Raw genomic sequence first — 18,051 nt, forward strand, 5'->3', positions numbered from 1 at the left:
TGCGGCAATCGGCTTTACATAAGTCATCGATTGCGCATTACGTAATGCGTGAGTCTATAAATATATGCCTGCAATTTATACGCAATAAGCTAGAATGGACGAAACGTTTATTTGATTATTATGATCTCGATAAATGTTTTTTTTCTATTAATCAGGAAAAATTTGTATTTTGATATTCACTGTCTTTTAATTGTTCAAACATTAACGGTATAAAGACTGGCTGATCATTTCCTTCCCTATATATACTAAACTCTTGCAATTTTATCGTGTTCCTTTACGTGAGGTAAGAATCACTCGCCCTTATGAATTCACGCCGAAGGGCCACGAATTCCGACCGGCCAGCAGATTTTAATATTTGCCGTCATATCTCAGCGGGGCAAACTTTCGACGCGAGCTGACTCTCACTTAAAATCACTTTATACGAATCGCGAGCACTTTTTCATCCGTCGTCGTTTCACACATCCCCTCCAGTCCCGAATCCGAATATGGGCCTTGCCCCATCGTTTTCCTCGTCCCCTTTCCTCGACCCATAACCCATATCCCATGGATAACTCGCGAGAATCCATTTCGCCCGTCGACGACTTCTGAAAACGCCCGCATTATTCTTACGGACCCTCGCCTCTCTTTACATTATCCTGAAGACGTATGGTGTCGGATAACATTTTTCCCGGGTAACGTCGCGTCGGCGACATCGCAACTTGCTTGCGATGACATAGTGGCCAGCAGTTTTGCGGTAGGAAAGGTTCTATAATACTGCGTAAGTATAAGCTGGTTTCGAATTATCACCGCGGCTTCGACTAACACTTCGTTAACGCTTCATCTATCATCCGGATTTTAGCTATCTTTCGGAAAGTTGCGAAAGCACGCGCGCATTGAATGCATCGAGAATGCAGGCGGAAGATTAAATTGAAAATTTTCGAGCGAAATTGCATTGCCATATCAATTAATTTTCTTTACGAAATTGAGTTTATGGAAGTTATTTCAAAAATAATTCTGCGTGGTTCGTAAAATATGAAGGAAAAATCGTGAAAAGCCGTTTGGAAAGAGAATCGGCAAGAGAAGAGTATCAAACGGTCAGGGGATGTATATATGTGTATCGTGTGGGATATATATATATATATATATACATATATATATGTGTGTGTGTGTGTGTGTGTATATCCCCCTCTACACACACACACATACATACATACGCGCGCGCGCGCGCGCGCGCGTATGTGTACGTAGTTCATTCGTGGAACTTCTATACGCGACCTCAGCAGATATCTAAAACCAATAAAGACCCGCAGACACACTTCCTCGTCCACACTGGCGGTTAACGAGGTACTAAGGAATCCGAAGACAGCCATTTGGTGGTTGAAAATTAGACCACTTAGGCTTAAACGACCCTGACGATTGCTCGCGAGAGTTGCTGTAACTTTTAAGTCTAGACGGACGAAGACACGCTACCGTAATTACGATTCGATTGTGTTATCGAGGGTAACGACGAACAGGAAAAGATATTAGGAACTTTGAGGCGCGCACGAAACGAGCGATTGTGTGAAAAAGGAAGTAGAACATAAGCATTATCGTAGACTCGCGTTATTTTTGCGTTAAACATTACATAATACTTTACTCTCTTGCAACGCGCTTGATATAAAAGTAAACTCTGGTAAAAGGCGTTTATAATTTGGATTCTCATCTACTTTACTTAAAAAAAAATTCGAATATTTATTATCGAAAACTTTTCTCAAAGATCCCGATCGCTTTTCCAATATTTCCTCGAGTCACTCGCACGTCCATTAGCGACCACATCCGGCGCGGAAATTGAACATTAATCCGCGGCCAATATCGCGACGATCATAATTCAAATCTCGCAAATCGATAAAAACAGAACGGTTGGATCCCATTTCGTTTTGTGAAAAAAGCCGCTCCGAAGAGATAAATATAGATAGATGGAGACATTTATTTAGCCGTGCAGGAATCCGGGAATCTCTTACGTATATACCCAGCGCAACTGTATAATAGCAAATAATTGTACATATTGTAAAAGATAAAACGAACATTTGATTATTTAAACATTTGAACCCTGGAACTTCACCCTCTCTCAGCTCTTTCTTTCTCGGCAGCTTTTTAGAAAAATAACTTGTTTCACTTCCATTTATAAAAGAACATAAAAACTGATTTTCAATTATTGAAAATCAGTTTACTTGTTTCACCTATAATCAAAGCAGATTCGCATCACATCGTATCGTTCGGAAACATATTTTCTGTACGAGACAATACAGAGTGAGTCGCCGGGAAGAGAGGCAGGATGGGAAGACGCGGTCGGGGGCTGCGGAAGAATTAACGAGACTCGCTGGCGTTACATTCGTTTCCGTGTACCTTGCAATTTCCGAGTGTGCCATAATTAAAATGTCGGCCGCTTTGACTTATCGACTTCGCGCGGTCGTAGGTAGGGGGTCGTCCCGTAAGAAAAAGAAGGTACGAATCTCAGACTGAGACAAGGTCTGGAAAAAAGTCTCTCCCGTCCTTTTCGATCGAGTCCTCCTTTCACGGAGTTCCGGCCAATCAGCTCGGCTCTGACCACGTTGCCAGGCAGAAGTAGGGTGTATGGAAAGATGAAAGACGTTGTTGCGAAGAGATGGATATCTTTTCATCATAGAGAGCCTTCTTTCATATCGAGTTCCATTCGCACACCGCCGAAGGAAATATTTTATTTTTCGTCATCGTTCTGCGTCCAATTAGTTTCCCTCTCTCATAGTTTCGTTAAAAATAGTGTACCTCGCCATTTTATTACCTGGTTCCATACATGGTTCTATTGAAGGTACACATTCGTTATACCAATATGGATAGGATTAAGGGTATAAGGTTTGAATCACTAGAATAAAAATTTAAATTTTTATCCAGAAAAATACCAAATAAACAATAAAGTATCTAACTATCACAATCAATTACTATCACACTCAATTTTAGTCAATTTTAACCATTCCTAAAGGTCGCCACTATTCCTACTCAATATATCGTTAATTTAATTAAAACAATGGAGTTAAAATAATAAATTTCGACACACGTGATAGTTAAAAATAATAAAATGTTATTTAACTCAAGGTATTGGTTTAAATTTTATCCATTAATATTTAACAGTGTAGCTTTCGTAACTGGTGCACAATTAATATACTTGACGATCACTGCTAATGCATGTTGCAGAATTCCCATAAATCTATAAGGTCACATCCAGATCACCACTCCACCCCGGTTCTCTTTTAGTCCTAGGTTAATAGATTAGATAATACGAGGATTTTGTATTCGAAATTGATCAGCGTCGATGGCACGTCCTGTATGACGTAGAGGTAACGCGTAAGTACGTATAAGGTCGTCGAACTCCCTTCATCCCGACTCACCGCCGCTTCGAATATTCGATTAAATGTATCGACGGTGCTCTATAAATGTATATTGATGCGTCGAGCCCCATAAATTCCAGGCGATCCTGAAGGATGACACGTAACCCGCTTCCGCTTGTCCCCGTACATTGCTCGTCGCAAAAACTGCTGGCCGTAAAAATTTAACAAGGGAGTTCCTGGACCACCGGGTTACAGGATTTGGTGATGGCGGTAGTGAGTGAGTGAGTGAGTGAGAGAGAGAGAGAGAGAGAGAGAGAGAGAGAGAGAGAGAGAGAGAGAGATTAAAGCAAAAAGGAAGAAAAGAACGAGAGGAGGGAAGAAGCTTTCGTAACTGTTCCAATAATGCGAAATAAAGGATGATTCGTGCAACGGAATGATATTGAAATCCGTTGGAATCCAATATTTATTATTACCCGAGCGACCGCGTATCATTCCACAGGCAGCTATTGTCGCCTCGATAAAGTAGGCCCGGCATTTACGGTAGCTAGATTGCCGGGATTCTTCGCTCCTGGTATGTCATCGGATTTCCACGCTGGTAATTTATACATCGAATAATCACACCGTCGTTGTAACTTGAAAATTTCTAAGCCGCGTTCCTTTATTTCATAATTACGAATAGAACTCCCTGAGTTACGTTTTAAAATAATTACTTTTCTTTACGCTTTCCTTTTATTAAGAAATATTTTTAACGCATTCACGAAAACGATCTTTTTCGTAAAATTGTAGAAATGGCCAAGAAATTGCATATACAATAACACGAAGAAATGATTATTTGTGAGATTTCAGTCTTTTATAATATGCAGCTTAATTGATCGGTGAACATCTGCAAATCTTTTGACAATGTGATTTTATTCCATACATTCTATATACTACATACAAATACCTAGTTTTCAAGGAAAAGATTAGTTTATCAACTTGTAATATTACGCTACAATTTAATTAATTATGCAATTATGCAGTATGATATAATTATTATTGTACCTACAATAATTTAATTAGTATCAATGAACACGTTTCGATATATGATTACAGCGATAATAATGTTATACACTCAACTCTATCGAAAATATTTAGCAATATTTTATGTATATAGTTGTTTACAACGTGTAATAGTCACGCAGAAGCGTATCGCTGAAACTTTATCATCGCGCTTTAAGCGTTTCTTTCGTCGATCCGTGAACCCGAAACGAGGGCGATGGTAATCCCAGATTTCGTCGGGGAAAAAGAGAGTCGCCGTTGCATTCTCAGTTCCATTTCGCCTGTCTCTACATTTGGCATAAAAACTCGCTCACGTACAATGCGCACACGAATATGAAAATGCTCACCTGCTTAGGAACGTACTTCGCGTTGCTGGCATACGAAGTGGCATTCGACAAACACTGTGCGGCTTTTCAACTCGCGAGAGCTTCAAGCTCAGCAGGCTTATTCAAATCGACCAGCGGCGAGATAGATAGAGAGAAAGAGAGAGAAAGGAGAAGAGAATAACGGGATAGGAAAAAGGATGGACGTAGAGAGAGAAAGAGAGAGAAATGGAGGATAAAACAGGTTGCCACGTTCATTTCCTCGTTTTTCCGCCCTCACTTCTAGCCTCGTCACGCTTATGCTTTCTTCAGCGAAACGCGTCATATCTACGAGAGATGGAGAGATGAACAAGGCTGGACGAGGGCGATTACCTTAAATCGGAACGACGCTCGTGAATGTCTCATTCTGCTTCCGTTACTTTACTCGAACGGAAGATGAAATATTCTTTAAGACGAAACTCCGCGTCTATGTGCGATTGGACTATTCTGGATGGACGGTGAATAAAGCCAGAAACGAAATTTACAGAATAAATTGGCATGAAAGATGCAGTCATAAGAAAAGCAAGCTCTGAATTAAGAACAATTTTTAATCATATTATCAATAGCGCGTCGAATTTTACCTTCTGACGAGCAATATAATTACCTATGGTATTTTATTCTTCGCGATAAACAGCTTGACATTTATACCTATAATGTATATCACCTATCGGTATCGGTATCATTTCTATTATCATGTTATGCAGCGGTCTTATAATATTGATTTTTATTAACAATTTGTTTCAAGAACTCAAGTTTTGATTAAAAAGAATGGCTAATTTTTCGCGTTGGTCCAAAACGGAACGTATCAAGTTCCGAGCAATTTACTTTCTAAAATGTAGTCGCCTCCAGCAGCGTATTCCACATATACCACGGTTATTTCCCCTCTCCCGTCCTCCCTTCTCTCCTGCGAGATATCGCTCGCGAATTTCGTTTCGCAGTCGACTCAGGTGGTCTCGGTCGGACAAGTATTTTAAAACCGCGGCGCGACCCCGACGATCGAGTACCGTGCCCAGTTCGCCGGTGGCTCGTTTGAATTTTAGAACGATAGTGGAAACTCGTGTACCTCGCACGACTCGTGAATTTAACTTTCCGGCGAGTGAGCGGGTGGGCCGGTGGGTAGGTGGTGCCGAGCGCGAATTAATTCACGACCTCCTGACAAACCGTTTGCCACTGGGTTATACCACTGTATCGCCGACGTACCTTTCCATATCCCTGTCGCGGACGTCTTTCGACATACGTCGAGTCGAGGGAATACCTATCTTGTTACACCACGCGAAACTCGAGAGATATTTAGACATCACACGTGTTATGTCCGAGCTGTTCCAATTATGCCATTCGTTTCAAGTTTCAACTCGCGACTGTTAAACGTATTCAGAGCGAAATAGCGAGAATATAACAACCGATTATGTCTCGAAAATAATACGCGGTCTCGCCATTCGCCATCGCGCCAATAGGTTGAAACTCTCGTTTCTATCGCGATCGGTTTTCTGCGAGGGAAACGAGGGGAACACACACTCAGTGACATGCAGCGAACAGACCGTACCGGGAGAGACTCACTGAGAAAGGGAGAAGGAGGAGGAGGAGAAGCGGAGAAAGAGGAAGACGAACGGAGGAAGAGGAAAAACGACACGGGACCCCAGACCCAGACGAAGGAAGACGAGCTCGACGGTGACAAGGAACATGAACGATGGGCGCGACGGTAGTGCTGGTAAATTTGAAAATAAAATTTGACGTTTTTATTGAAATCCGAGGACAGAGCACCCGCGTCGTGCCGCGTCGCGTCGTGTCGCCGACGCATATATACATGTAATCCTTCACGTCGGTGAGAGAGAGAGAGGGAGAGGGCGGGGGGGGGGGGTTAATAGCGCAGTTACGAATGATGGATCTTAACTCGAACGTAACCGTCCGCTGGATGTAATCCATTAGCGTGCAATTCACTCTCTCGCAGAGATAATAGCGTGGTATATCGAAAATGTCTTGTCGCGTCGATGCGAAGACGATCGGCTCGCGGAGACGAAGAATGAGAAAACGGTAGAAAAGGGTGAAAAGCGGAGAAAATCAAGAGCTTGGCTTTAGTTAGAATTCTATCGCGATGCATATTAAATTCAGCGAATTGTCGTGGTATTATAAAGTCGCACAACTTCGCTCATTACGAGCAACGAATAAACGGAAAAACTTGTCTCTTTTGTGAATGTCCTTCTCTAACAAGATCGTAACTTCCCGATTCTAACTTGTTGACCAGTTTGTCGACGTGCGAAGCAGCGTTTTCGTGATCCCGCTCCTTCCACCGCAGCCCGATTTCTCTTTAGCATTACGGCAGAATTGCCGTCGGACGTCTTCTCGGTTCGCGTTGTTATTTCACGTTGCGTTCAAAAGAGGAAAAACTTACGCCCGATTCAATCGTTTACGCTCGCTTCTCGATAAACGGGGGAAAAGGAGAGGAGGGAATCTCATGGCACGAAATCGCAGTCCCTGTTTAGCACGTCGGTTCAAACGCTCGTGTTACGTAGGTGGTAATTGCTTGAGAATCGATTTAGCCGCCTGCACTCCAGCGACGTCGCCTTAACCGATACTGTACGCCCACGCCCGCGCCCGCGCCGCGAGGGCGCGAGCAATGATATTCCTGTCGATAACAATTTACGTTACGACCCCGATACGACATACGACAACCTGAAACACGCGTCTTTCCCGATCACCATGAGTTCAAACGAAGATGAAGAAACAATGCGCAACAATATGACAAGATAACGCATGTTGGATTCGAAACGGAAAGACGCCGCGCGCCGAATCACATAAAATATAAATAAAAATGAAACGAATCTGTTATCGACGAATTGAAGCAATACCACTCGTTTCACCAATTCTTTTTGTTCAATTTTGCGAATGTTACACATTACGTCTCTAACATTTTCTCGATCTATGTTTTACACATCATCTCGTATATATAATTTATACTTTCCATCACTTGTGTGTCGCGATCGATAACTTTATTCGGCTTGCATAACGTCAGCTCGCTGTTCACGTCGCGTTTAAGTGCCGAAAATGTGACGGGAGAGAATTTTCGCATACGCATGTCGCGCTTGGAAGAAATGAAATGAAACACGCTCGGCGAGCCGCGGTACTATTGTTATGCAGTTAAATGACAAGGTAATCCGCACGACGGTGAATATAAAATACAAGGAAACGAGAAAGATGGAATCTGCTTATTCCTATGCGGTTAATGCACCGTGTAACGTAATACAGTTATAAAACGAGATACACGATTAAATCCCGTTTCGCAAAAATCCCGAGAGAGAAGTGATTTCAATTAATCATCCATCCCGCTGGAATTTCCGCGTTCAACGTGACCGTCCGCGTCGCCGCGACGCAAAAATTTACGAAAAACGAGCTGGAACATGACAAACGATCCGTTAACTTCCCGTCCACGTTTCTTCAATCTTCACTTGATCGTTGCCTTCGTGTAGCTGTAAGTGATATATATTCGGGAAGAAGTGGCGGGGCGCAGATCGTTTCCGTGCGCGGAAGATAAATAATCTCTCGGAAATGTGTGGCAATATTCGTTTTCGAGTGCCGAGGACGGCGGAATAATAAGCGAATATTTTTGTGACACGTAATTTCGTCTGCGAATGCCATCTCGATGTACGATCTGCCCCATAGGGAGTTAGCCGGAATCTCGATAACCGCGCGACCAATCTGCTTGAACCTACGGGTCAGTAGGTCAACCCCCGTATAACAATTTCATACATTCCTGTGGCAAATATCCTCAGCAAAAACCGTTTCCTCAATCGGGGAATATTCCGATTATCGGCGATGAAATATTGCTCCCGTTTAAAAGTCGCGTCGTAATAACACGATCATGATCCTTTATTTGTATCTTTAAAACACATCCTCCACGCTTTATGCTTCATTGAATTTACGATATTTCACCGCGCGTACACCGTGCGTAATAAAATAATAATTTTAATTACATCATACACATACACTTTGTAATCGACTATTCACGCGGATTCATTTCATTTACATTGCAAACCCTTCTTTGATAAAAATCACGAATATTCTCTTTGCCGATCCGTGCATTCGCGTGATGTGTGTGTGTGTGTGTTTGCTGGTTTCTACGCGCCATGAATTTGTCCAGAAAAAAATGTAATAAAAATCGCGACTTGATTGCACGTAGCCATTTGGGACATGCGTAGTACCAGCCGCCAGCTCGTTATCGCCATTTTTACAATTTTAAGAGAATGCGGCTGATTGTAGTTTCGTTGAATTGCCAAGTTCATGATCGTCTTTGATATCGTAACGACGAATTATTAACTCTTCGTATTTTCTTGCTTTTTACAAAGTTGTGGATGTGAACGCATTTACTCTCAACACCAGGGAAAAACTCGTGTAAATTTTTCGGAAAGCATTATCGAATTCGATAGATACCCGAGGCAAAATGTAACTTCCGTGTGCCAAGAAAAAATGTGCTGTAAGTCAATTTTGAAAATTTTAGGTGGAATACCAGCAGTTACAAAAAAAAGATATGTTGCTGGAAAAATGTTTTTAACTGCACGCGACCGTATAATGCCTGCCGAAATCTTTCTTTTCGGCGCTTTATTCGCGCGCACGCGAAGCCGCCCGTATCTCGGTGGCCCGCGAGCTTAAAATTAACTCAATTAAAATCGCGGTGAGCACACGCCTGCGCCACTTTGGTTCTTCCACCCTCGCACGTAGACATATGCGCGCTAGTACACAGAACCGCCCGTTTTCCAGCCGGTCTTGAAATTATTGCCGCGATCTGAGCGCGGCCCATTGATTACCGCACTGGTAATTACAATTTCCATCCAGTCGTGCCCAATCTCTTCCACTAACTTCACACACGGGCCTCAGCAGGCCCCGCCCCGGTTCTCGATACCACTCGATACCTAGAGCGTGAAATTCAAAACTCTCTTCGTCGTGACGATAACGAGTAGCATTCAACGTACAACTTCTCAATTGTCGTAAATAACGATAGCAAGGTACGCGCAAGCAGATCGAAACTCTGACCGCGTGAAACAGTAATTAGAGCAGATTTTGTCTACTAATTTACCTTATACACAAGTATTCGATGGTAAATATCTACGGAGAGGAAAAAAGAACCGGGTTAAAAACGTGGCGTGATATTTTGCAACAGAAATATAGAGAAATAAATTTATTTGTCGACCTTATAGCGTTCTACGTTACTTGTATAACAATGGATAACTGGATATATACATATACAAGACATTTAAGAGGCAGATGCATATACGTAACGTCGCAGGCAAATTAAACTCCATATTTGCAGAGGCGGACTGTTACATGTGTACGACATTGCACGCGAAACTAGACTTCCTATTTGCAGAAATGAACGGCTACTTCGATCTCTAAAGCGATGTTGTATCTGTAACTACCGGCGTACTCTACGATTACGTTTCGCCTGCGAGCGATGCTTCTCCGAGATATCTATGTACACCCACGCGCGCGTGTGTAACTCCCGATTAGTATCGTGCACGGGGTATCGATCTTACGTTATACTGAAGAGGGTAATCTGTGTGGTACCGCGCGTACAAAAATATATCTCTAGCTTTTTCAGATTTTTATTAATTAAAAGTAAAAATAAAAAAATTAAAGAAAGTGCAGAATCAAAGCGTCACGCGTCGCGTCGCAGTATTTATTAACTTAACCATTTGTGACTTGACGAGCTTAATCGAGTTTCATAAATGCGACACGTTTAATATATGATTTGGCATTACGTCTGACATGTAACTTGTTAATACTTTATCTTTCCGAGGGCCTATAAGAAAATATCTGTGACACACACGTAAAAGAATACATATATATACTTTTGCCCGACGATATATTGCCCTCTTTCCGAAACACTTCCAAGCGATTAATGAACGTAATGCCTGTTATGTGATCAAATGAGACGCCTGCTTTGCTCGATAAACGAGATGAAATTTAGCTTTCTTTCAGAACTCCATCATGCAGGCTTTTAGTACCTTCGCCTTTCGCTTCATCAATTCATCGCGACGCGATACTCCGATAAAGAATGACTTCATTCCCTCGCAATATGTCGCAATACGTCGTGACGGTTAATTGCTTAATTTTAGATTTTTCGTTGACTTCGTTTCACTCGACTGGTTAAATCCGATAATGAAATCTATAACAAATAAATTCCGTGTATTTCATGCCTCTCTCGCGTCCGCACGAAAAGCGATTTTACAGATTGACGAATAATTTCGCCGAATGTCTCTATACCTTCCCGGATTTGCGTCAATCCGGGACATGAGATAAAAATATATTGAAACTTGTCACACAATATTAATGTCTTATTTCATACCTGTTGAAAAGATACACATTCGATTGTGTAGCTAATTAGTTGAGAACAATTTTTTTATGTTGCGAATCACAGAAGGAAGTAATCTATATATGTCAAATACAAATATATCGCCAACTTACTCAAATTTCTATTAAAACAAAATGAAGAAATTTTTCATTTTTTTTAAACAAACATGTCTTACCTTAGAAAGAATTTTAACAAAGATCTATATTTTATAAGAATATGTCGATTTAAGATATCAAACTTTAAAATATTTATTTTATTTATTTTTTTCTGTCAAAAAACAAAATAAACGTTTCTCTTGATTTCCGATTTATTTATCGCGCCGGATATGGTCTCTATTTTGACGTTAGCGTAGTCTCAGGTTCAATAAATAATCTTCTCGGCTTTTATAGAGAGATTGCCGAGTGATCGAGATGGATCCTGGATTAAAGAGCAGAGAGAAAATATATATAGGTGTGCCGTGGTCGCGCAAAAGTCCAGCGAAATATCGCCCCCAGAGTCTCGTAGAAATTAAGCTCTCCGGGGTGTCGTCGCCCGTCGCGGATCGTCGCAGATCGGATGATGCACGACATGCTATGATCCTCATTTAATTTACCCGGATACGCAGCTTTTCGAAGTAAATTGGACTAAATTATCGGCGATGTCATTAAATGTTACGCGAACATTACCATGCTCGCCGCATCGTCATCCAAATGTGACGTTTAATTGTTATTACGTATATCGGTTGCGTTACGCGCAATTTGGAAGAAGGACATTGATCCTTCCTTTAACCGCGCAGTCGATTAAATCTAAAACGTTAATTTTACAACATTATAGTTAACATTAATAATGTTTAATTATATTAATATTAATATCAATATAAATCAGAATTAATTTTGTAATATCATTATGCGTTGTTACTTTTATAGCAATTTAATTTTAATTACACTTTTAGATTTTACAAAAACTATTTGATAAAGCATTGAGAAATTTGAAATTATTCATATAAAGTGATATAATTATGGAACGTGGATTCAAGTTGCGTTTCAAGCAATTTGGTACGAATTCTGATATATTGCGCGTAGAATAATTTACCGTAGTTTACGTAATTTACGTAATTTATCTTCACCTTTCGTATTATAAAACGTAATTACGAGGTAAGAATATACACTCGATGGGATATCTAAAATTACGATTTTATAAATAACGAGCGCGATTCTAAAGGGAAGGACGAGGACGCACTTGAAGAAAATGAATTGGAAACGAATAGCAACATCGAGGAAAGCAATTCGCACGCTCTCGCGCATCGACTTTGATGCGGATTTAATTAATCTACGCCCGAAGCTTAGTCCGTGCGCGCGCAGCGTCAAACGAGCTTAACACAAGGGGCTTTCTGCGAGGCGTTTTCCATGCGAAAATTCTACAGTGATATCTCCCCGACGTTCCCTTTCCATTCCGAGCCTCTCCCAAGGCTGTCTGCAAGGAGAAAAATAAAATAAAAATAAAAAAAAAGATGAAGAGATCAAAAAGAAGAGTAGAGCGACCAGGAAACCAGAGTGAAATTTCGAGCCACGGCGTTGAAAATAAAAGGACGAGACGAGAGTGTGCACCAAAATAGAGAAGATAAAAAAAATGAAGAGAGAGTGAGACCGAGAGACGCGCCGGGCATCGATTGATTGGCACGCTGACGTGCGTGGCCACGATGGATGACGCTTTATTTTCCACCCGGGGTATACCCCGATTATGGATTGAAAAGCGGCCATAAATCCTCGTGAATACTTTACAGGTACGTTCCGGCAGGTGAAACGGCGGATAGGGAGAAAATTTCATCGCGGCGTTGCGCCATCACGAGAGAAGAGGAGATGGCTGAAAAGAGTGGGAAAGCAGGAGAGCGGTAGAACGGCAAAGGGATACGGCCGGATGAAGAAGACGGGAAAAGAGGAGAAAAGGCTCACTCTCGGGCCAGCCACCGAGGTGTTGGCGGGAGGATGTTACGGTGGATGCTCCAAAATTCAATTTGTCGGAACGCGAGAAGAACGTTTGATTAAATGCCTCCGTCAGAGAACCATGCGTTATCCATACACGGATTTTTGATCGTTTTCCGCGATGATCTGCTTGGCGCTCACGCTGGTCGTCACTGTTACTTACAATTAGAAAAACTAGATTCGTGCTTAACCTCCTCCCGCGATCGTGTTTTTCTTTAACGCGAAATTTTCCTTAATGCGGTACGAAGATTCTCGAGCTATTTTGGGGATTTTTGTCGGAGTGCACGTATAGCCACGAGAGCGGCGTACATTTCGACGTAAACATCGCAAAAAAATTTTCTTATAGATGAGTAGACAAGGTAATTATTAGCGGGCAATATCTATCAAATCGACACACGTTACACATATCATATTTAATTATACAAACATTTATTCGGCTATAGGCTAACGCGCGTTATCACTCATTTATGGCTTGCTGATGCTGAGATCACAGCATGCCATAAACGCGAGAGTACTCTCCGTTTAAACAATTTTTTTTAAGGCTCGAGTCGGCCGAGCGGCCCTAGGATTGCTCGTAAAAAAAAAAACTCCAGTCGGTACTACGAACTGTGAAATCTGCGTTGAATATTTCACAGTTCAATAGATATACGCATACTTCTCTTTCTAGCAAATATCGTACGGCAAACGTGCGGGGGAGGTTTCAAGGGAGAAAAGGCCGCGTCAGAGTGGCTGGTGTACGTTCTCGTATACACATATCGTTAAACGCAGGATTCGCAGTGTCGAGTAAACTCACCCGTAGATCCTTCAGCCGATATATCGAGTAGCAATATTCTACCTAGTCGAGAACTGCGTACTTTGAAAATACCGGAGCACTGACTTTTTAAATTAAAAAAAAAATCGATAAAACGTTGATATATACATCCACGCGATTATGGTTGCCGAAAATCACTCCGCAATAGCAAACAGGAGTCGAGACGCTTTACCTAAGGCCGCAATTTACGCAATAATTTACGAAAAAGATCTAAAAGAGCAGGGAAATGAGCAAAGGACAGGAGAAAGAGGGAGAGAGAAACGCGATTTGTAGCGGTGTAGGAGAGCAGAGAAGAAAGAGAGAATAGCGAGTGCCACCAACCTCGTTGATAAAATGCCGGATACGTTCGACGTATGCGCGTAACTTCCAAAATAATGAAAAAAGCAAGAGAAATATCCTGGCCGGTTTATCCGACTCCGCTTCGATTTCGCGAGAGCGAATATTCCGCGAAAAAATATCGCTGCGCTTAATCCGTGAACGATCATAGCTACACGCCGGTGTAGCCGATACCCAAGCACGTATCCCATTGCAGGTACGCTGAATTTGTTCCAAATACAATGAAGCAAAGCAGGAAGCCAGTGACGGCTAAATGCATAACTCAAGTGACATAAATATCTTTGATATCCACGCTGTGTCCAAGCGCTTGCTACACTTGTAAAACCTTAATAAGGCCTATACGACTCGTGAAAGCAACCAAAATCCTACAAAAGTTACGTCACGCATTTAAATATAATGAAATGATCAATTAAGCCACCAAATAATAAACAATTTGTTCAAAAAGTTATTTTTACTGATTCGACATCTTTAATTACATTTCTCTATCTTGTAATTATTTGATATTTAAGTTTTATTGATTTGTTTACTATATTAATTTTATTGTGCTAAAATAATGTTCTCGTAGGAGATATAGAAGACAATAATAATAATAATATTTTATGTAGCCATATATATATATATATATATATAATTATTATATATATAACAATATATAATATATATAAAAGGATAAATATATATCTTATATTTTATTATATAGGTATAATAAAAATAAGTATAATTATTATAATTTAATTTATCCCTGCGGGGATATGCAATAAATTACGAAACTATTATAATTTAATTTTTTTATTTCTGGAACTAGACCTTATACAAATTTTCTTTTCTATTTCAGTTCCACCGGAGCAGCCAACCATTTTGGATCGATGGGGCCGCATCTTGAACGGCACAGCTGGCCCTTATGAGGAAGGCGATACACCCTATCTCACGTGTCGCGTCACGGGTGGTAAGCTAGCACAAAATACAATTATATAATATGTATACGCCGAAAAACTGCCCCGCTAACTCTGTTGCGACACATCTACACTTATCTATACAGGATATCCCAGCAAGCTATTTTATGTTTATGAGCTTGTCGATTAACTTAAAATTGTCCTTAAAAATAAAAGAAAGAACGTAATCAGTCAGTTTTTAAATTATGGGTGATTGAAGATTAAGACAAGTTTGTACGACCGACATTTGATATACGCGCCGAAAGGGATGATGTACGTATTTCCGAGGAAACCTTCCGAGAATAAATCAGCAAATTTCCACCGCATGCTCTATCTCTTCCCCCCTTTTCTCTCTCTCTCTCTCTCTCTCTCTCTCTCCCTTTCTCTTTCTTTCTCTTTCTTTTTGACATCATCGGGAATAAAATTCTTTCCCGTCCCATCTGGAAAACTCGCGGCGAAGTAAGATCTCCCCTTTTTCCATCGAGTCCCGTCTAGGTCACACGCGGCACATTTTTGAGAGTTGTCGCTCGCGGCAACCTCACCGCGAAATCGTTTGAGAAACTTCGATCGTGGTTGGAGTCACTGGTGTGTCGCCGGTTATTAGATCAGCCAACTTTTTATCAGCGACCGTGGCTAAGTGAAAAGTTCAGTGAAACGCGAGGATGGCCGTTCTCCCCTCCCCTCTCTCTCTCTCTTTCTCTCTCTATCCCCGCAGTTGAGTGCGGGGTATCCCCGGGGTTACCTAGATTGGTGCGTGGATCGAGGACCAACGGAGGCGAGAGAAACTGGAAAGGGATGGAATGGGACAGGGAGCACTCGAGCGACGCTCCCCGCTGTTTACTTTAGCAACTGGATCTAAATTTCTGTTTATAACTGCGGCAACTTCTTCGGGCCGCCTTAAAAGATTATTTCCAACCCTGCCCTTACTTCGTGGGGTTCAACCTGGTTGCCGCTCGTTCTCAATGTCCGTCGTTCTCTTACGGAGACGTCCTTCGAGCTCTCGCTGTGATTAAACACTGTACGCCTCCTGGTCTCCTTCTCGGAGGTCTCCTTCCTCCCGAAATATGCTGAGGATGAAGTGTCGTTGAAGATCTTAAGTCGCGTCGCGACAAAATTCGGTAAACTCGAATCGCGCCGAGTGCAGTCTCATCTGCTGTTTGAATATTCATTACTGCTGTATGTCTCTCTTTCTCTCTCTCTCTCTCTCTCTCTCTCTCTCTCTCTCTCTCTCTCTCTCTTCTTCCCCCTCTCCGTCCCCTTCTGCTCGTCATTATTTAATTGTTTTCATCAAAACGTGACATACTTTTAAGATAAACACCGGATTTATGAAAATGTCAGGATTTCAGCGAGTTAACGTTTAACAATTTAGATTCGCAAATTAATTAAAATCAAAAACTATTATGCAGTGTCACGTTTACGTCACAGTTATTTATATCGGAATTATTATATGAATGGAACTTTAATTATGTTTTAATTATTTCGTAATTAAGTTACGTTGATTTAGGTATATTCTTTGATTACTTCCAATATATTTATTATAACTTATTTATCGCAACGATGCTGAATCGAACCTATTTCTTTTTATTACGGAATTACACAAATATGTTGAACCGATGTAATCTGTCAACGGCAAATTCCTATCGAAACGTCCGTTCATCGATGAACAGCCGTTATACATCACGATATATTGTCCATCCTTCTCGTTTCGTTAAAAGCGGAAACAAAACAAAAACGGCAGAAAGTGAAAGCAAAAAGAAGGAAGATATTGGTCGGCTTCGTTACCGCGAGAGGAGATGAATCTCGCTATTAGAATCGCCTCGAGCAGTCGTATTAGTTATCGTTGCCAAATACAGGCAATGGATAACGGCGGATTCGGTGCCCTTGTTCATCGCAAGTTCCACGTTTCGGCGGATGTGTGTGTGTACATATATTGAAATATACAAAGCCAAGGGAATATTGCCGTATGCAGATTCGATGGGAATTGCATTCACGCTGCGCATCGATCAAACGCATTGCGGCGTATAAATTGAATATCGAGAAGATCGGCTTATCCTTAACAATACATTCGGCGTCGCGCTCCCGAAGACTTCATCCGCCGGACGCGAATCCAGCGTTTTAATTTAATTGTAAATAACGCTTACAAAGGAGCAGGAGTGAAATCGATCTCTCGCGATCAAGTATCACGGCTGGCGGAACGAGAGGTGACATTTTCTTCTCTTTTTTCTCCATCTTCTTTTTCGCTTTTAAATCGTTTGAAACTCGTGGCGAATTTTGATCCGATTCATGGCTGCGACGTATAGAGTGCACGAGACGAGTATAATACGAGCATTAAATGTCAAGCGATCTTTTGCCAGTCAGACAACAAAGCGCGGATGGCGGCGAAAGAGAGAGAGAGAGGAGTCATGTTTTTATTTAAAATTAAAAACTCGCTTGTTAAAACAATCGGACGACGTTCCCGGTTGTAAGTGACAGGCTGACATGTGACATTCCGCTCCGCAGGAGCCTTTTTTGCGCGAGCGAACGTGCGTAATTCGCGTAGTTATCAAAATGCCGAAAACAGATATCGTAGCGGTATCATAATCGACGCGCGTTCGCTTGCGTATACTTTTGCTCTCCTCTCATAATGACGAGCTACATTTCTATCGAATTTTCGAAAATTACAGTTCTGTTGTAAACGCGCCAGCCGTGGGACGTTTGCCGTTCCGCTGCTCGTTACCTTTACGACACGCGGTTATCCGTGTCTATCCGTGCTAGAAAATTGTCCGGGACTTGTGCGACACGCGTGTGGGATACGCCCCGGACGGATCTAATCTTCATAAAGCGAGGTACGCGGTGCCTGAAACCTGGAACAACTGCGCGACGCGGGCTCTGAAAACGGGAGCCGCGCGAATCTCTCTCTCTCTCTCTCTCTCTCTCTCTCTCTCTCTCTCTCTCTCTCTCTCTCT

General features: G+C 41.7%; 1 protein-coding gene across 2 annotated transcripts in view; it reads left to right on the forward strand.

The window, feature by feature from the left end:
- LOC112464437 (nephrin-like) overlaps positions 1-18,051 on the forward strand; it is a 347,896-nt gene that overhangs the window by 271,530 nt on the left and 58,315 nt on the right. For both annotated transcript variants that reach the window (XM_025031411.1, XM_025031410.1), the window contains one exon: positions 15,010-15,120. In XM_025031411.1, the coding sequence (XP_024887179.1) occupies positions 15,010-15,120 (111 nt within the window). The remainder of the gene's footprint in view (positions 1-15,009; positions 15,121-18,051) is intronic.

This window comes from Temnothorax curvispinosus, unplaced genomic scaffold, assembly GCF_003070985.1.
Source record: "Temnothorax curvispinosus isolate PA1 unplaced genomic scaffold, ASM307098v1 QBEX01014232.1, whole genome shotgun sequence".
NCBI classification, from domain to species: domain Eukaryota; kingdom Metazoa; phylum Arthropoda; class Insecta; order Hymenoptera; family Formicidae; genus Temnothorax; species Temnothorax curvispinosus.